Source organism: Apiospora kogelbergensis, assembly GCF_038363985.1.
Source record: "Apiospora kogelbergensis strain CBS 113332 chromosome Unknown utg000005l_segment0_segment0, whole genome shotgun sequence".
Lineage (NCBI taxonomy): Eukaryota > Fungi > Ascomycota > Sordariomycetes > Amphisphaeriales > Apiosporaceae > Apiospora > Apiospora kogelbergensis.
The window spans coordinates 4,599,980-4,618,655 of NW_027117422.1; the positions used below are offsets into that span (position 1 = coordinate 4,599,980).

The 18,676-nt window shown below is 53.9% G+C and overlaps 10 protein-coding genes across 10 annotated transcripts; 3 read left to right on the forward strand and 7 right to left on the reverse strand.

Moving 5' to 3' along the window:
• Nucleotides 1–536: 536 nt before the first annotated feature.
• Nucleotides 537–1,495, forward strand: PG998_008119 (uncharacterized protein; the record flags this gene model as incomplete). Its single annotated transcript, XM_066874935.1, has 2 exons — nucleotides 537–911; nucleotides 935–1,495. The coding sequence occupies 2 exons, from the start codon at nucleotides 537–539 to the stop codon at nucleotides 1,493–1,495; spliced, it is 936 nt and encodes a 311-aa protein (XP_066730880.1).
• A 1,189-nt stretch (nucleotides 1,496–2,684) lies between these two features.
• Nucleotides 2,685–4,848, reverse strand: PG998_008120 (uncharacterized protein; the record flags this gene model as incomplete). The annotated part of the gene is made up of 3 exons (XM_066874936.1): nucleotides 2,685–3,032; nucleotides 3,976–4,473; nucleotides 4,552–4,848. The coding sequence occupies 3 exons, from the start codon at nucleotides 4,846–4,848 to the stop codon at nucleotides 2,685–2,687; spliced, it is 1,143 nt and encodes a 380-aa protein (XP_066730881.1).
• Nucleotides 4,849–5,598: 750 nt separating this feature from the next.
• On the reverse strand, nucleotides 5,599–6,482 carry PG998_008121 (uncharacterized protein; the record flags this gene model as incomplete). The annotated part of the gene is made up of 2 exons (XM_066874937.1): nucleotides 5,599–6,041; nucleotides 6,389–6,482. 2 exons carry the CDS (start codon nucleotides 6,480–6,482, stop codon nucleotides 5,599–5,601), a joined length of 537 nt encoding a protein of 178 aa, XP_066730882.1.
• A 530-nt stretch (nucleotides 6,483–7,012) lies between these two features.
• Nucleotides 7,013–7,765, reverse strand: PG998_008122 (uncharacterized protein; the record flags this gene model as incomplete). The annotated part of the gene is made up of 4 exons (XM_066874938.1): nucleotides 7,013–7,220; nucleotides 7,270–7,356; nucleotides 7,407–7,509; nucleotides 7,585–7,765. The coding sequence occupies 4 exons, from the start codon at nucleotides 7,763–7,765 to the stop codon at nucleotides 7,013–7,015; spliced, it is 579 nt and encodes a 192-aa protein (XP_066730883.1).
• Nucleotides 7,766–8,674: 909 nt separating this feature from the next.
• PG998_008123 (uncharacterized protein) lies at nucleotides 8,675–10,529 on the forward strand (the record flags this gene model as incomplete). The annotated part of the gene is made up of 3 exons (XM_066874939.1): nucleotides 8,675–9,233; nucleotides 9,305–10,180; nucleotides 10,240–10,529. The coding sequence occupies 3 exons, from the start codon at nucleotides 8,675–8,677 to the stop codon at nucleotides 10,527–10,529; spliced, it is 1,725 nt and encodes a 574-aa protein (XP_066730884.1).
• A 314-nt stretch (nucleotides 10,530–10,843) lies between these two features.
• PG998_008124 (uncharacterized protein) lies at nucleotides 10,844–11,437 on the reverse strand (the record flags this gene model as incomplete). The annotated part of the gene is made up of 1 exon (XM_066874940.1): nucleotides 10,844–11,437. One exon carries the CDS (start codon nucleotides 11,435–11,437, stop codon nucleotides 10,844–10,846), a length of 594 nt encoding a protein of 197 aa, XP_066730885.1.
• A 749-nt stretch (nucleotides 11,438–12,186) lies between these two features.
• On the reverse strand, nucleotides 12,187–12,676 carry PG998_008125 (glutathione-dependent formaldehyde-activating enzyme; the record flags this gene model as incomplete). Its single annotated transcript, XM_066874941.1, has 2 exons — nucleotides 12,187–12,437; nucleotides 12,517–12,676. The coding sequence occupies 2 exons, from the start codon at nucleotides 12,674–12,676 to the stop codon at nucleotides 12,187–12,189; spliced, it is 411 nt and encodes a 136-aa protein (XP_066730886.1).
• A 346-nt stretch (nucleotides 12,677–13,022) lies between these two features.
• PG998_008126 (uncharacterized protein) lies at nucleotides 13,023–14,357 on the reverse strand (the record flags this gene model as incomplete). Its single annotated transcript, XM_066874942.1, has 3 exons — nucleotides 13,023–13,392; nucleotides 13,465–13,961; nucleotides 14,043–14,357. The coding sequence occupies 3 exons, from the start codon at nucleotides 14,355–14,357 to the stop codon at nucleotides 13,023–13,025; spliced, it is 1,182 nt and encodes a 393-aa protein (XP_066730887.1).
• Nucleotides 14,358–15,532: 1,175 nt separating this feature from the next.
• On the forward strand, nucleotides 15,533–16,012 carry PG998_008127 (uncharacterized protein; the record flags this gene model as incomplete). Its single annotated transcript, XM_066874943.1, has 2 exons — nucleotides 15,533–15,572; nucleotides 15,636–16,012. The coding sequence occupies 2 exons, from the start codon at nucleotides 15,533–15,535 to the stop codon at nucleotides 16,010–16,012; spliced, it is 417 nt and encodes a 138-aa protein (XP_066730888.1).
• Nucleotides 16,013–16,638: 626 nt separating this feature from the next.
• PG998_008128 (uncharacterized protein) lies at nucleotides 16,639–17,778 on the reverse strand (the record flags this gene model as incomplete). The annotated part of the gene is made up of 2 exons (XM_066874944.1): nucleotides 16,639–17,072; nucleotides 17,316–17,778. The coding sequence occupies 2 exons, from the start codon at nucleotides 17,776–17,778 to the stop codon at nucleotides 16,639–16,641; spliced, it is 897 nt and encodes a 298-aa protein (XP_066730889.1).
• Between the last annotated feature and the right edge of the window lie 898 nt (nucleotides 17,779–18,676).

The following is an 18,676-nucleotide window of genomic DNA, read 5'->3' on the forward strand; positions in this document are numbered from 1 at the left end:
TGTCCGGCATTCTTTACCCACAACCTATACATTGTCGGCAAAAAGACCAGTCCCGACCGACGAAGCGGGCCGACGTCGTTGATGGACTGAGCTAGTATGCAACATTTATTAGTGCAAGCAGCCAAAACATGAAACGAGTGTGGTGTGATCTATGCAGCCGGAGCTGTAGCTGGACAGGTAGTCAGGAGGGGCAGCTAGGTCGTATTGAAAAAGCATAATGGGCCAGTCGGTTGTCGTGAAAATGGAGTCCGACGAGATCAATTGCAACTACCATCTACCTCAGTCGTGCCAACTGCAGCCGAGAGCGGAGCAAGTTAATTCGAGGTGGTAACCATGCCAAGGGCCGGCAACCCCCGCGCGAAAGGGGCACCTTGACTGACCCCAAAAACCCCTTGTGCTACACATCTTGTGGCTCTTGCTTCAATCCTAATACTTCTCGATTGTTCCCCAGACCAGATCGTAACATATTGACTGACGTTGTCATCTGCCCCAACCCTTGACCGTCCCCGTCCCCGCCCCCGCCCCCGCCCCCGATCATGTCATCCTCCACCATCCCCACAGTTCCCCAGGCGGGCATCTGGGTCCCCGCCGTGACGCTCTTTGACCCGGAGACGGACGAGCTGATGCCCAAGGACCAGTCGCGCTACTACAAGTACCTGGCCTCGACGGGCCTAGCGGGCCTCGTCATCCTCGGCACCAACGCCGAGACATTCCTGCTGACGCGCGAGGAGCGCCAACAGCTCGTGCGTCTGGCCCGCGACGCCGTGGGGCCCGAGTTCCCGCTGCTGGTCGGGGTGTCGGGCCACGGGACGCGGCAGGTGCTCGAGTTCATCGACGACGCCGTAGAGGCGGGCGCCAACTACGGCCTGCTGCTGCCGCCGGCCTACTTCGGCAAGGCGACGACGCCGGCGGTCATCGAGGGCTTTACGACGAGATCGCGGCCAAGTCGCGCCTGCCCATCGTCATCTACAACTTCCCGGGCGTCTGCAACGGCGTCGACCTGGACTCGGACACGATCGCGCGCCTCGCGCAGCGCCACCCGGCCAAGGTCGTCGGCGTCAAGCTGACGTGCGGCTCCGTCGCCAAGGTGACGCGGCTGGCGGCCGTGCTGCCGGCGGACCGCTTCGCGACGTTCGGCGGGCAAAGCGACTTCCTGCTGGGCGGGCTCGCGGTCGGCAGCGCCGGCTGCATCTGCGCCTTCGGCAACGTGTTCCCGCGCGTCGTCGTCGAGATCTACCGGCTGTGGAAGGAGGGCAAGCACCAGGAGGCCCTTGCGCTGCAGCAGAAGCAGAGTCTCGCGGAGCAGCCGTGCAAGGGCGGCATCGCCAGCGTCAAGTACGCGGCCGCGCTCTACACGGCGCCCAAGGCGGGCATTGAGGACGCCGAGCGCAAGATGCGGCCGCGCCGGCCCTACTTGGAGGCAGGCGCCGCGGCGAAGGAGGCTTGTAAAACGGGCATGGCCGAGGTGGCTAAGATAGAGGAGGATTTGGCGTAGGATTGTCTGAAATGTCCCTCAAGCCAGGCTTTCAGGTTAAATCGGCAAGTTAGGAGTAGCCAATGAGACTAATTGGAATAAAGCAAGTACTTATAGCAATTAAAAGCCTGAGTAGACTCAGTGAAGTAAAAGCGGTCATAGCAGAGTATATACAGCACCCACTGAGGGTGGGAGCCTGCTAGGGATACCTATATCGGCCTGTCAAGCACATATACGTCACCACGTGTGAATGATGTGCCGGCTGTACATGTACCAGCATCGTCCGATGAACGCAGGGGGGACAAGAGTGTCACACTACTTTACGTGCAGGAATGCAAGCCAAGAAATAAAGACGAATAGATAGGCTAAAGTCCAGTGTAAATAAAAATATATTTTTAGAGGTACACGCAACATCAACCTGACCCTATATGTTCCCTCGATGGGCAGTACACTAGATTCACCCTCCCACACCGTACCAGAAAGAAAAGTCATGTCAGTCGTTATGTATCCTTGAATCACCCCCTCCCTCCCTAAGCCTTAGTCCGCTTCCCGCACTTGTTCTTAACATGTCTCGTCAAGTGATCTTTCCTCGCAAAGGGCTTCTTGCATACACCGCACTTGTGCTTGCCGTCTACTCCCTTCCTGTTGGAGTGACTGCTGTCAATATGGCGGTCCATATCGCGTGGGTAAGCCTTCTGCACGTAACATGGTGCCCGCTTATCCTTCCGATACGGGCAAAGAACCGGCTTGATGTGGTCTCTCAGATGTTTTCTTGCCCCTGTTAGTATGGGTCTGCAACGCTCAATCTACCCAGACCTTTCACTTACCTCAGGTCCCTTGGAATGGCCATCTGTCTCAAACATGGTTTCCCATCTTCTTTGAGCCAAGGACATTGATACTTTCCTGAAGGTAGTCGTAGAGATTCGTCCACAACTGGTAGATCGAGCTCTTCGTATTCTTTGTCTGACTTGTTCCGAGAGGACGTTACCGAACTGGTGGACTGGTCGCTGAGAGACGATGGAGAGAAGACTTGGGCCGGCAACATTGGCGGGGAAGTAAAAGGTAATGACTGTGGTGAATCCATATCGAAAGGAAAATTGGCAAGTTCATCAGAAGATATTGAAATGTCAGAATTGGCCGAGCCAGTGGCGATGAATGACAAATGCGGCGAGGAAGCCAGATTTGCTGTATTGGCCACGTCAGATCCTCTCTAAAGATCGGAGTCCGTCTCGGAGAGAAGCTGAACATGTTCGAAATCGTCGCTTGCATATCCACCGCACGTGGATCTGCTACTGTCAGAGTTACCGAGCAAAGCAGGGTCGATGTACTTGTTTGACTCGTCGCTGAATGATTCATTGGATTGCCGATACCCACTGGCCGTGATGTCTTGGTCAATCCCATGGGTACTGTCGTATGCATCCTCGAATTCGATCAATGATGCAGGGCTCTCCCACCCGTGGTTTCTGCCACTTCTGTACATGACGGGCCTAGAAAGCTTAGGCACTGTAGACGTCGTGTCTCGTAGCTTGTGTTGTGCTGGCGTTTGGGCTTGCGAGATCTGTTGAACGTAGCGTATTCGCCTGCCAGGGTAGGCTAGTCAGGAAAGGGGCAACGTGGAGTCACGATGGGGCGACACCTTGCATCAAAGAGATGCTAGAGTCGTCTTATACAGGGAGGCTTTAGCGAACTATCTCCAAGGGTGAAGCGCCGTGTGTCCGGTATGACTGCAGGAGGGAGGAGGGCTTTGTGCTGGTAGAAAGTCAGCGGGCTGGCTGAGGGAGGGGAGGAAAGAGATACGAGGGAGCTGGTGGGCCCCTTAAGATAAAAGTACTCGAGAGACAGTGGTACTTCCGGGAACATGGCTGAAGTAGCACACCGCCAGAGTTCCAGGGTGATCGCACTCGAGATGATCGGCTTGCATGATGTTGGTGGGCCTCCCGCCTTCAACCTGCCGGGGGCCCTCCCTTTGAAGTGAGCCAACCCAGCCTAATGGCGGTCGCCAATGCGGGAGTCATCGAAAGCAGAAGAACTGTCCCACATGGAAATTTACAGAAAGGAATTTCCGTAGCCGCGAAGCGTTTCTGGGCTGTGTAAAAGGGGCCTACCGCTAACGGCGACCAACAGGCGCGTGATTGGCTGCCAAGAGCCTTGTTGGGGGCAGGCAGACTGGCTTGGCTGACAGGTCAGCCTAGACACAATCCAACTTTGGCCGGGTCGCGGCCATGCATGGTACATGCATGATTACATCCGTCTCTAATTTCGACCCGAAATCTGTTTGAAATAACATGAACGGGGCCGGCTTCGAGCGCGGCGATAAGGTCCGGATACAACCAACATATTCGGACGGGGAATGGGGGACTGCCTTGTGTGGGAAGGTACTATTAAAGCAGTCCAAGAAGGACGTGGACCACCTCACCGGAGAACCTCCTCTATAAGGAACTCCTTAACACTGATTATCACACTGTCTACTGCTAGATCCTAACCACAGAGACAGCTTGTACCCTAAAGCTTTCCAGGCCGCATTCGATAAGCTGCTCACGAAGTCCCTTGTCAGCAGCTTTTCTGATCCTGTCATACAAAATCATGTCACCATCAGCGATGCCTTCCTCAAAATCAAAAACTTCCCTTTCCTTGTTCCATAGTAGAGCGCCTCTTCCCTCCAAGCCATGCAACTGCCAACGCCAGGGACCTTGCTCGCCGTCTGGCTGTGTGCCTATCACGACGTACAGCACCTCCAGGCCTTCATACCACTTCTCGGCATCCGGTAAGTCAGCGATGATGTCGTCTTGTTGAAACAGCTCCTCGGAGATAGCAACGCTCCTGAGGCCGGAATGAAGATCAACACTTCTACCCATCAAATCGGGCTCAGCCATGCGATCCGAAGGCTCAACGCAGAAATCTTCCCATTTGCTCTTGGCTATATATAGCGCGTCCACTTGAGGATCGAAAGGTCGCGAGAAAAAGATTTCTCCGGTTCTCCGCGACAGAATTTGAATTTGCTGTGTCCCTCGATACATTCAGTCCCAAATGTGCGCCCAGAGTTATGTAGTTTGGCTCTGTTTAGATGTATAACTTACGTGGTCACCAAGCCAGGCCTGAGCGATGCTGCGGGCCTCGCGATTGACAAAGAATATAGGCAGGTTAAACTGGTGATCACAGCCTAACAAGTCCATCTGAAAGTCAAAGGCCAGGTTGTGTTCCTCGTTGGCGTGGTGGTAGCCATGGATAGCCTCGGTCACCCGGCGTGGCCCCCAACATCCCCGCTGGCGGTAAAAGTAGAGGGCAGGGCCAATGTGGTCAGGCAGCGTCTGTCTCCAAATATGGTTGCGCAACTCGGGAGCGAGATTCGCAAAGAAAGGAAATGTTGTTGCCATTGCTTCCATGTTCCAAGGGGTGGAAGAAAAGGTCTTGAATGCGTTTGTTTACAAACTTTAGTTATACGTAAGAAATTGGTCTAATAATAGATGGCCTAGTTATGACGTAAACATCAGCTGAAGGTTTGAGATGATTTGAACATTGAGCTGATGTCAGCTACGGAATGGTCTTGGTCTGCCGAGATAGTCTCGGTCTGCCAGGATGAGATCGGGTCGTCGGTTTTCAGCGGCCCCGTCTGTTCCGGTCTACTCCACAAGGATGAGCATCGCCACCCCCATGGTGATCTATTACCGCGGCGCTTATTTACCTGATTGAGGTAAAAGGGGCCGGAATGCTACAGCAGCACAACAGCCGATATTACACAGCCATACCAGACAGGACACTGACCACATACCACGTGAATCAACTAAAATGGAAAATGCCAATGAGCACGATGTTGTCGATCAGTGATAATAATAGGGGTATGGAGGATTGAAAGGATCGTATTCGTAACATCTATTCATGCGAACAACTCTTGGTATCATCACCAGTCTATCTGAGGTCACATCGGAATGCATTAGCAAGTCACCATGATTTTCAGCTATAAAAGCCACTGGAAGTCTGGTCATTGTCGATTCAAAGCATCAACCATCATCCCCATCATCCCCATTTCACAGAAACCACCTCTACCTCTTATACTACTTCACTCAAAGTAACATCACTTTTAATAGTCCCTGTGAGTTGCCGCTTAACAATTTAGCACACTTTTCTTAGACTGCTAACTTTGGTAAGAAACAGCCGTTAAAATGCAGGGCTTCAAGGTCATCTTCTTCGCCATCTTCGCCATTCTCACTGCGGGCGTCATTGCCGACGTGACGGGCAAGTTCAACATTGTGTCCAAGTATAAGGCAGAGAAGGTTGTAAACGGGAAGAAGACGACGGTGGAGCAGCGCAACCCTATATTGTATGAGAAGAAGGGCCTCAAGAGCGACAAGACGCTCGACGCCTTGGTCAAGAACTTCAATGACTGGTCCGGCGGCGAGTTCAATGCCAAGAAGGCGCGCGCCGGCAGCCTGTACAACGTCGAGGCCACCAAAGTCTACAAGAACAAGGACGATTCCACCGCCGCCAACAACCGAGCCAAGAAGGTCATCAACGACAACGCCCAGAAGGAATAAGCTTGTGAGTTTTACTTCGTAGCACCCTCCCTCCCCTATTTCGGTGGTCTTAGGTTGCGCGATAGCTAGCTTACACCGTTTTCAGCCTTCTAGGCCTAGCCTGCGCGGACGGCCATGGACGAATCTATTAAAATCTCCCGATTCTATAGCTTCGTTGCTCTCTTATCAATCTGCGCTACAACTTTCACGCTAAATCCCTCTACGCTCCAGTGGCTGGAACGGACTGATTTAGCTGATTTTCATTTCATTCTATTGCAATCTTAGGAGCTGAGGTTGAGGTTGGATTTCAGTGAGTGATTTCTACAGTTCTGAAAAGAAGGGGAAGGAGGGGGTGGCCAGGTTCCTTTGATGTAACAAGTTACATGTATCCGTGGATACTTACACGCTCGTTCTTTATAAAACATGCCATACAAGAAGAAGCTGAGGTACGAAACAGCTTTCAAGTACCTTCTCGATAATGGTGTCATCAGTTTCATTGTGCTCCAAGCCAAGCGGGCGTCCCGCGAAGATGTATAATGCCATCCCCCAGGAAGCAACTACGAAGAAAGTAGCCTCCTGACTGTCGGCGCTTCGTATGAAAAGAGTTATACAATCCTGGTTGAATGCAGCGCCCACTTAATCTGGATAGTAGAACCCGTGAGTATTATCCTGGACATGCTAAAATATGAAAAGGATAATCCGACCCCTATCCCCGATGGATCAAACTTAGTCACCGTTGCAACATCCATGCAACCTAGGTATTATGGATTAATGTCTTCAATACTAAAGCAAACTAGGAAATTCGTAAAGAGGTACTTTCGGGTGTCCGAAAGGGTGTGAACGTAGCGTTACATAACCCCCAAATCCCGAGAAACGAGCAAACGAGCGGCTCCAAAGAAACGAGTTGGCATTCTCCCGTCAATAACTTGTCCCACCCAGCCTTTTCCTTTTAGCCCATGCCGGAGTCCCGTCCCAGAACGATTGCAATCATAATTTCATTGGTGACCGTATTTGGTCTGGTGTTTCCTCAGGTTGTCCTCTCGTGTAAACTCCTCCCCGCACGAGCAATATACTTGCTCGGCCACGATTCCATTCTGTTTAGCCCAGTCGCGATGGTGAGATACCACGTGTCGCTCCATGTCTCTCTGTTCTGCTGCGCGCCCTTATCGCAGGGTAGATGGGGGTCGTTGTAGAAAGGGCAGTAGACAGGTTTGTCATGCGTCTTCAAATGCTTCCTGGGCGCGGTTAGTGGCATCCAACAGATTAAGCGGCGACAAAGCTTACTGAAGTTCCGTTTTCCTCTTGAATGCCTTCGTGCAGGCCTTGCCCTTGTGTGAACGGTTGCACATATACGTTCCGTTTTTCTCTTGCCTGTGATTGTCCAGGGGCGGCATGGGCGTTTCGTCGAATCGATAACGCACAGTCCCGCCAGAAATGCCGTTGGGGGTTGTTCGTAGGTAGCCATGCCGTAAGGGGTTGTGTCGGTGATTGCAGAGTATGGGGCGGTTGCTGGTGGATCGTGGGCTGACGACCCGGATATAAGTCCCCCAGAGGAGCCCCAATGTGGTGTTTCTGGCGGACTCTATAGAGGAGCCACACCATTCTGCTCGCCGTCGGTGTTGGTTGCAGGTGGGTACATGAGAAGGTTAGGGTCGATCCCATCCTCGCCGATGGTTGTGTTAGGGGCAAGATCGAGGAAGATGCCATACTCTCCGTCACCCATGCTAGCGTCACCCTCCCAGTCTTCATCATACCTCTCTGACCCACTGTAGTAAGCCATGGCATGAAGTGTACTTCAAATTAAGACTGAAGACTCTATAGGTATTGGTTCGCTATACAGAAAACTGGACTAAGTGATGTAAATGCTGCTGCTGAAACAATGTCCTGGCTAGAGGACCAGGCGTCAGATGCTGGCATATTTAAACTACCCCCTTTAGCCCACCGGATATGAGACAGCGTTCACTTCCGCGAGACGACTGACATAATCTTGAAGTATTCTGCAGTACTTACGGCTCAGCTATCCATCGTCCAGATCGCAGCTGCTATCTTACACCGACGACGTACGTGAGGCCAAACGCTGGGCGTAAAGCAGTGTCTACATAGCCGTCAACGCGGGAGTCCCACGATGCATGGGACTAGCCATGTTCCGTCGCAGTGCTGTGTCGTACCCGAGGCGTGCCCGCCGGGAATACCTCGAAGGGACTAGTGACGCCGGAGGCCGGCGATGTCTTGGCATCGGCTCATTCGTCGGGCTCCACACCCACCGGCAATTCGGAAGCAGGGTGCGTGGGAATGGAACTTCTAAGAAATCTGACCATGTTTTTCCACTTCTCAAGGGACCAGTTGTCAGGCCCATGCTGACCGAGTTGTGCGCCCTTGGGCTGACTGTTGGGCCGCGGGGCTTCGATTCAGGCCGCGGGCTGTGCCGGGCCCAACTGGTGCGCCAGACTGCAGTTATGATTGGCGACGAAATTGCGAAAGTAACGTGAGAATACAGAATCAAATCGAAACGTGAACCACTGTCAAACATTCATATAACAACGGCTCTTGACACTCAACAGTTCATGGGGAAGAAAGTGTATCTCCAGCATCATCACTACCCTCACCCACCTCCCCCTGGACCACAGTCATCACAATCTTGCTACGTTCACCAATTCGTTGTCCCAGCACAACGGCTACCACCTACAGAATGGCCCAGCCCACATGTGCACTCAAGACAGCGGCTGATCGGCGACCCCCACAAGCTAAACCCGCCAAGAAAAAGGGGCCCAACACCCCTCGGCTGGATCCGTACAAACGACTAATCAACAGGTTCTACGAGCCACTTCGATTACTGTATGTTCTTGGTCAAACTAGGGGCAAGCACACTTCTGTACCGAAGTGTGCAGACCCTGCACAGAAGTCCCGCCGCCGTCTCCTGGAAAACCTTGCCTATCTCGTCGTCTTTGGGAAGGGCGGCAAGTTCCCCCCCGCCGCAGCCATAGGGCTGGGCGAGATTGAGACAGGCTATGTCTTCTGGCTCGCGTCTAACCACTCGCCCGACCTTGACAAGATGGAACCATTCCTGGCGTTCATGATTGGTCATGTTCGCCGGCACCTGGAGCACCCACTTGAATTTACCGAAGCACAGTTCATCAGGCAATGTGTAGCCTATGCTACGTCGAGGATCGAGAAGGAACAATATCTTTTGGAAAGGTTCATTGCTTGCGTAATCAACAAGAGCATTCCGAAGCCTTACTCAGACGTCGGTTAGTCACAAAAGCTTCCGCATTATCGCATCAGCTGACCCTCATCAATTCTTGCTAACCTGGCTCCACAGACCGCGCTCTTGTCCAATGGCTCCAGATGTTTCTTAACAAAGAGCCTCTTGAGTTATGCTACCTAGCCTATGATCAGCGGAAGTCTGAAAACATCAGATTGATTACCCGCAGAGGCCATCCTCTCGATGATGAGTCACACCAGAGCGAAACCATACAACGCTATGTCGCCCTGCGACACGTCATCGGGAGACTCGCAAGCCACATCAGAGCTCCAAGACAGGTACTGTGGGACGCCCAGAGGCATCGAAACCTATTTGACGAGGGAGTCTCCAACGTCCAGAGGGTGAGCCCAGTCAGCAGCGTCCCACGACCCGAGCCCGATGGCCTGACCACGCCCTCCAGCATCCTCAAACGCATGGTGAAGCAAGACAACCCCAAGATGAAGGTTTACCAAGACGCAATCGAGTCCATGGACAAGCACATGAACATTGGAGAGAAGATTTTTGAGAGTTATGGGAACAAGGACTTCCGACCCTGCGTTCACTGTGAAGTCCAAGTTCTCGAGTACTTTTACGAGAATAATCTACGGTATTCCCATAACGACCGGTTCATTGCGTGCAGCAAGCCAGCATGCTACTGTTGTCACCTCTACTTCCTGGCTCATCCCTCAGATCCTGTAGAGCCTCGTTCGCACCAGAAGATCTGGCCATCGTGGAGCCCACCCCTAATCCCGGAAGGTCATCACGACATAAAGTACCGGCACCAATTAAACATACTCAACACGATGATCGAGACAATCCGCAAAGAAGCCCTAAGCCAGATCGAACGCAGGACGATGGACAAGGAACGTCACCAGGATTCGACCACCGGCATTACGCCTTCGGATTCGTCGGATCTTGACGCTTTGGAGAGAAGGTTGGCGAATATCAGAATAGGTAAGCTAAGCTCCGAGACACATTTGACACTAGATGAACGACATTTGACACCTACGTAGACCATCAGGGGGTGGATGATGAGGCCGGCGACTCGGATTCTTCCATGTCCACCCAAAGCATTGGTAGCAGCAGCGGGCGGTCATTCCACGAGACGAGTGCCACTGACACAGCGCCTGAGGAGGATGAAGAGCGGGAAACATGGAACTCGCACGCGAACAGCAGTCTCCTGGCTACAGATGACAGTGTCATTGGTACTGACCCTGACACTGCGGTTGACGCTACTGTTCATGCCACTGTACAATCGGACAATGACGATGATTCGGATGATGCCGGTGGAGCAGTGTTGTAGGTAGATGGTTGGTTCGTTTTTTTCGCCGAGGGGATTCAAGGAGCTAAATGACGAGCACGGTGAAGAAGCGAAATATGATACTGCAATCCCTTGATGATATGTTCTTGCAAACTTTCGCGCTTGGTCCGTTCTCAAGTAAACGAGCACATGCAGACTATGACGGGTTGACCGGAACCTCCTCCATCCCAGGTACGTCCTTAATACCACCCATTTCTGAATCTCCTACCTCGTTTGACAGCCTGGGTGTTAGGTTTACGCGGTCAGTAAGAGCTCCTCTATTCCTCGAGTCACAGCAAAAGGGAAACGGAAATGACTCACTCGACCAGATTGCCGTCGGGGTCGCGGACGTAGACGCTCCGCAGCTTAGACCGGGCGCCCGTGCGGTCGACGACGCCGCCGCCCTCGAGGGCCTCGACGTCGGCGCGCTGGTTGCGCAGGCGGGCGGCGACCATCTCGACGTCCTCGTCGACGAGGAAGCAGAGGTCGGCGGAGCCGGGCTGGGCGCGCCGGGCCTTGGGCTCAAACTCACGGCCCTTGACGTGCAGGTTGATCTTCTGGTTACCGAAGACCAGGGCGTGCCGCTCCGTCTTGCTGTCGCCCTCGCCCGACGAGAAGGTCGTGTGCCGCATGCCCAGCACCGACTCGTAGAAACGCACGCTGGCCTGCAGGTTCTGGACCGTCAGGACCAGGTGGTCGAGCGACCGCACCTTGGCGATGCTGCTGCTGCTGTTGCCGCTGTTGCCGCTGTTGCCGCTGTTGCCGCTGTTGCCGCTCGACGAAGACATGTTGCGGCGGTGGTACTGGTGGTGCAGACCGGAGATGGTGCTGACTCTGATTGAAGCAGTGCTCTTTTGGGCAATGAGGCTATTCAGCAACAGACGGTTCAGTAATATGGGAGACCGATACATGATGATTCGTTGTAGCCATGAAAGAATTGCCAGCCACCAGCCGTTCTCGTTTTGTTCAAAGTTTGCAAGAACGTGATGGTGATGGCGATGATGACGCTGTGAAATTGTGGGGTGGGCTGAGTTCAGGGTTCATGAGGGGAATCACCACTAAAAGGGGGTGCGCATCAAGTGTATGTCATTCCAGAGTGAAACCTCCGAAATGTGTTGTCTGGCATGAAGTTGAAATAGTGTTTAGCGGCCATCCCTGTCCGGCACCACCCGCCGAAGCTAGCTCGATGACCGATCCGAAATTCTAGTTGTATGAGGGCGACCAGATCTCAGCTTAGTTTTAGGCGACTTTCGTTGAGTAAAGCGCCTCACGATGTTGCGGATGGTGGCTGGCCGGCAGGTTCCGAGCGCGTCGGCAATGGATGGATGGCCTTTCTTTTAACCCCGGCAGCAGCTTTTTATTCAGAGATGGAAATCAAAAGGGTGGTCCTTGCGCAGCGTTTGACTCATTCGACTCGTTGTCAGCAGCTTCCCTCCTGCTCACAGCATTGCGATACATCACACATCAGCACTAGCAGGCTTCGTCTATGTAGGTATGTGTTGTCTGCTTAGCTCATCGATTTACCGTTCGTTATGTCATGGCAGACCCCAGCAATGCTACAGGGCCACAGACCCAGACAACTGTATCTTGCGATGGATGGTGGAAATGTGCGGGTTCCTATGGTATGTACATTCCCAACCCAGGCAATTACAATTCGCCTCTACCCAAAGGCGGGCTCCTGCTTGGCACCCGACTGGTCCGACAGGTACGAGACCCGGTCCTTGCAATAGAACTCGACGTCGACCTTGCCGCCCAGTGAAGCCTTTCCGTTATCCAGACCTCCGGCCTTGATGATGACGACGCCGGGCATGACGTCGAGCTTGGTGTAGAGGCTCGAGCCGCAGGTGCCGCAGAAGAAGTGGTGGTTGATCTTGCCCGAGGCGCCGGTGACATCATAGGTCTTTGCCTCGCCTGAGGGGGAGTGTTTGCAGTCAGCTTTCGGATTGCTCCTTGACATCCAATGCGATGTGGATTGGGGTTTCAAGCCTACCTTTCACCACCTTGAACGAATCCTCGGGCACGACGGCGTTGGAGGTGAAGGCGCCTCCTGTCCACTTCTGGCAGTCGGTGCAGTGGCACAGGGCAGTGACTTTCGGCTCGCCGCTCTCGTACTTGACCGCCCCACACAAGCAGCTGCCGTTTAGACTCATTTTGAACGTGATAATTATAGGTACAACGGGTATGTGATGATGGGATACTGGCACAATATCCAGACACCTTGATGGACAGCCGACGGGTCTGGGGTTTATATGGTCGAAGGGGACTTGGTTGGTCTCGGGGTTTGGTCTCCTGCGTGAGGGGTTCCCCTGTGGGAGGGGCTAAGGCGGGGCCTTAGTGATCAACTTAGCTAGCAGCTAGCCAGAAGTCCAGTAAGAAGTCCACCACGCAGGCCCTGTGCAGCGCCCTAGTGGACATCCGCACGTTCCCCGCACACGCCCTGCAGGATATCGATGTCGAAACCCCGAGTTCGGGGCGACAGGATGATTCCATGATTGCTTAATATTTCGCTAAACTATCGGGTATCAATGCCAGGCGGCAGCCCATCTCTCTATCGCTGTTCCGGTTCTCCGGGCCACCTTCAGAAAACAAGACTAGGGAAACAACCTTGAACGACTCTTCGCCAAGTCCAACCTCGGAAAGCCGGTAGCGCGGGCTGAGTTTGTGGAATGCCACGTACCCGAGTATGTGGTCCTCAACCGCCGCCGCGTAGGGGCCCTTGCCTTGGATGGTCGCTCGGATCCGCTCCACCGCCTTGGCTACGTCGTCAATAAGATCCTCGACGACGGCCACCTTCTCCTTGTCCTCATACATGGCCATCTGGCTGATGAAGTTGTCGTTCTCTCCCGCTCTCTCCTCCTTGTAGAACCTGCGTAGCATCGCGCATGGGTCAGTGTCGGGTCCGACATCAGAGGAAGTAGGCTGGTTTCACTCCACTTACGACAAGATATCGTTGGCCAGATTGATATACCGCGCGAGATCCGGGATGCACTCCAGATACTCTTCCTGGTTGGGGTACATCGATTTCGGGAACGTGAAGTAGGCCACAGCATCTCCGCCGCCGTCTTTCTCGCGGACATACCGCGCCCAACTCCGCCCACTATTGTTTGAGTGGCCGCTACTGCCATTGGCTGCGGCCGTCGCCGCGATGCCCCGAAATGCGGCGCCCGTCTGCAGTAGGTTGGAGTTGAGGAAGTTGAGCGACGCTGTTACGATGAAGTTGGCAGGCGCCGGGTCCCAATACGTGTAGGTCAGCCGCATCAGATCAGCCCAGGCTTGTAGCAACGGTAAGGGGTGCCGCTCGCCACTGATGAAGCGAGCGCCGAACCGTGCGAACTCATCTTCGTGCTCGGCCGCCGAGTCGTCGAGGAGCAGGCCTAGCCATGAGTACATTGCAACATAGACCTGGACTTCAACGGGGTGTCGCGGCACGCAGCACTAAAGCGACAGTATGTATGGTTAGCCTATGTACATACGCATGAGGGAGTGATGGGTCTGTGTATTCGGTTTATATCTTACTGCGGCGTACATGACTCCTGTCTGGAAGATCTTAGCGGAACGAGAGCCATCTTCTCTCGGGACCCCGGTCTCGATGGCATACTCGTCTGCGGCCTTCCAAAGAGCTCTGTTGTCTCTCGGGGGTCTAGGCTTATACTCGAGATCATTCTCCACGAAGGAGGTAATGAGCGGACGGAGAGACTCTCCGAGTGTCTTTTTGGGTGTATCGGTCTGAGACTGTTTCAGCTTGTCATCGGCGAGGGCACTACCAGCACTGTGAGTAGAGTACCACGACTGGGGAGCCAGGCTCTGCAGAACTGATGTTACGGTGCTCATGATTGCGGAAAGTAAGTATATGCGAATAAGGCTCGGTGATAAGAATAAACGGCGGGGGCTGATGTGGTAATGCCCCTGAGAGGGATCTTATATATAGTATTGGTGTTGGTAACAGTGCGCAACGGACCCCTAAGACAGATTTGCTCAATAGGAGTTCCAGGAGATATATGATGGACACAGTCTTAGATCACCCACGCCTGTTCGCCTCGTCCATTTCGTTTACTCATACCCACCCACACCCGGAGGAACAACCACTTACGGGAATCGCGCCGGCCCGCCACGGGCTATGCTGGCCAGAGCCACCTCACCCATCGGTGCGTACGTCGGGTTTGAGCGCTGGGGCGTCTCGCGTGATGACTAACTCCTAACCCCCAGCGTCATATCACAGTTCGGAACCAAAGACCTGGTAGCCACAAAATGACGTTGGAAGTCGGTCTGATAGATGCACGTTAGACCGCTGTTTCTACGACCGGGGTGATAATACCTGGTCCACAGATGGTCGTGGAGGGGGAGTCTATGACAGGACCTCGGTGAAATCCGGTTCGGTAAGCTGATCTGATCAAGGGGGTCCCCCCTTTTTCCTCATCTCACACTTGTCCAAAGAGATTCAGCCCTATGGGTGCGGGCCGACAGTTTGCTAGATTTAGAAACAGCCTTGCGTGAGATGGACCTTACGTACCGCCGTGCGGTTTCTTACGGTTTCTCACGGTCTCGACGTAAGGCTCCCCCATTCGCGGGCGGTGCCGTTGGGAACCTTCGTGATTGGGTTACAGACGGGCAGGCACAAAATGCTGACAATAAGCATACGCGTTGAACCATGGAACCTTTTGTGAGAAGCGAACAGGCGGCTGCACACCTGATAGAACAACCTTGTCGGGGTTCGTCTTGTGACTGTGGGGGGTTTTTGAACCTGCAGCGTAACTCATGTAAGATTTTCGGTGAAGGAGTGGAAGACACCATGCTGAGCGCTTTTTAGCACTTCCAGTCCCAATTTTTGGTCACATCACATTACTCAGGAGTGGGCAAAAGTCAGAAAAGAATGATCGGGACCGAATGGAAAAGCTTCGACGTGGCCGCAATCTATTGATCTGGGAACAGCCAGCATTATCGAAGCGAGGCAACAGCAATATCACACATGCTATGGTTCGTGCGGCGGAGGGCTGCATGTGACTAATATGCACCCCACGCAGGCTCTCGATTTTTGGGACCAATCAGGTCAGATGTGTCGTATTCATCTCCAATTGTTCTGGGGCATTGAAGGATGACTCGAAGGGCCAGTGATTTCCGAAGACGAAAACCAGTCATTGCATACTCATAATGTCTCCCTCATCGAACTGCGGGCGTTCGGGCAAGCGCTGACCGAAAACCGTGTCCTACTTCGCGAGTACGTCATACGCGAGTCCTTCATCGCTTTCGGTTCCGACTCGGTCCTCAAAGGCAGCTCACCGGTTTCCACGCCAATCATCTCGCGCTCGGCGGGTACCGGGATCCCAGAACGCCTGCTACGATACGCAACCGAGGAGAGAGCTCTCGGTGAGCTGGTGCGGGCGCAGTCATGGGGGGTCATGTCCCAGCAAGGTCTGTGGGTTCCGTCGGATAGCTCGTATATGCTTGGCCATGACTTGGGCGAGTTCGGGAATGCATTGCCACCATAGCTTCCGGGATGCTTTGTGAAAACCCATCATTGTTGCTTGGGAGCATGCGCCGAATCTCTTTGATGCAGGTGCGAGAATAAGGAAGGGGCATCAATGTTGGTTCTGACATGTTGTTGTCATAGTTGGAAAAGCTCTCTCAAAGTTCTTTAGTGAAGAGATGGCGAAACTCGGTGTTCTCGAGCAAGGGCCCAAGGACATCGGGACTTCAGCCAGAGCGTCACCAAGTAATTCGAGCACCAGCCCGCAGAAGAATCATGCAGTTGGTCAACACTCATCATCGTTCTCGATCCCTACCCCTTTCCATTTTCTCCCTGCTCCTGGATGAGGTCCGGGCGAGACAGTCGCTCTATTGCATGCCCAACAGTCGTGCGGCAGAGTATTTAGGGAAAGACAGACTCGCAATCAACGCAGAGACAATTACTCGGCCCGAAACAGTCGCCAAGAGAACGGAATTGGAGGACTTTGTTCTGAGGCTCGATGAAGTAGTTGGCGTCATTGGCTTTGAGATGTTTGGGCGCTGTGGGGTCAGCACTGTTAAGCCACTAATAAATGTGCTGAACACCCCGTAGGCGTAGGGGTCTCCAAACTGCCCCAAATCACTCGACCAGATCATCATGGTGAATTGGTCAGCTCTTTGGCTCCAATTGAGCCATGAATCTGATATCGAGATGCTGCAGCGACTTATAGTAAGGGAAGACACGACGCCATGATTCGCGCATCTCGAGGATCATCCGGTCTCCCGGGATTCTGGATGAAGGCATGAAGCGGCCCCCATCATCTGCGGCGTACCCCACGAGTGACTGGCGGAGAAAGTCGACCGCGCGGAACACGGGCCCGGTATAGTCCCCAGTTGTACTATACCAGCCTGTACCGAAAACTTCCGCGTCGGGAGGGGCAGCTGCCCTTGGTGGGCAATGCGAAGGCATCGCGCTCTTGAGCTTCCCCGGGGAAATTTGCGTGGGCCTGGCGTGGGCCAGATACAGCGTTCGAAGCTGCGGGAAAAGAGCTAAAAAGGCTGGCAGCGGCTCGAGCCGGCAGGCATCATCTGGGGGGGCAGGCGCTGGGGTCGTCGCAGAGGCACTCGCGGTTCCGATAGCAGCGCTCAAATTCCCCGTGGCTGCTTTGGAAGCCTCGCAATAGACCCTGCCCCGAGAGGCCGATGTGGCGTATGCTTTCGAAGGAGGGGTGGGGGCCGCCGCCGCCAATTTCCGACATCCCGGCTACGCGGACGATGGCTTCCAGGTCGGTCCACCCGGCGTGGAAAAGGACGACGTCCTCGGCGCCGTTGAAGCGCAGGTCGTACGAGGGAAGTTAGACCCGTCGGAGCGGTCCTCGGGTAGCTCTTTGCAGGCCCAGCTGTAAGGAAGCACCTGGAACGTAAGCACGTCTGGCAGCACATCCAGCACCATCTCCCGTGATTCGGCGCAAGTGGCCGCCGCCGTGCGCCATGCGGCGGTAGCCGTCTTAAGCGGCAGAAGGTGAGGCGTAAGCCCGCCTGTCTCTGTATCTTTGCGCCATAAAAAAGGCTGCAAGATGGCGCGGTCTCCAGGCCGCGCTTGGTAGTGGTCGTGGAAATCTTCAGGCCGCGGCGGTTGACGCCTGGACTCGGTCGTCGCAACAAGATTGCGTTTGGGATAGCGGAAATGGAAGGTGTAGACGTGCGACGTCTTGCGCTCTTCTTCCAGGAAGTGCAGCCATATCTCCCTTCGAAGTTCGAGAGGAAGTCTAGAGTATGGGTGAAACTCGGCAGCAGCAGAAGACACCATCGTCGGAACGGAAACTCGAGATATACTCCAACACGTACGGTGTGCTTATCAAACAGTGGGATATTGTCATGAGCTGTGCCGTGCTTTATAGAAGCAGCACTTGTGTCAACGAGCATGCGTTCAGGTGGGGGTCATGACTGGCTGCGTTCTTGCAGGGGGCCCTGGTTTCAACTCCCAAAAGTTTTAAGCGCCAGCTCTCCAGCTGCCATCAGCCATTCAGGAACCGCATCGCTGCCGCACTCTGCGCTATCACCCGCTGATCGACATTGGAAGACGTCCTTTGCACGTTTCTGGAAGCCGCGGAAGAAAAAACATGCTTGTAGAATCCACCACGCACCTCACAGCTCGTCGAGAAATTGACCAGCTTCCCATCGTGGCCCGACCGCGACCACCTCATGGCGGTGAGAAAAGATGACTCGAATTGAGTATAACTGGGTAGCCGAAGTCATATCAGCCGGCAAACGGCAATGGGTATACTCTGATATGGGCGTCAACATACGATCAGAAAAGTGCCGTAGGTGCCTAAAACCACCCCAGTTCACAGTAGCGGGCCGCCCGTAGGATTGATTGATTAGTGACCAACTTCCAGCCCCGCACTCTGAAGACGAGTAAGCGTCAGCTTACTCGACCATTCGACGGCACACTCACTGAAGCATGCGACAAACAATTGACAAGAAGCCGCCGAGGTCATCAATATGGCTCCCAGATCGTTTTCCGATCTGCCATTGGAGATAATCCAGGACATATTGCAGTATGTCGTGGTACCGCCAAACCTCCCGTTCCTTGCAGGGCTCCGTCTTGTCTGCAGTATGATCCCTTTCCATTCAGAAGTGTATTGTTCGAGTACCGACCGGACTGACCATGTTTACCAGAGCTGTTCAGCCACGAAGTTTTCGTA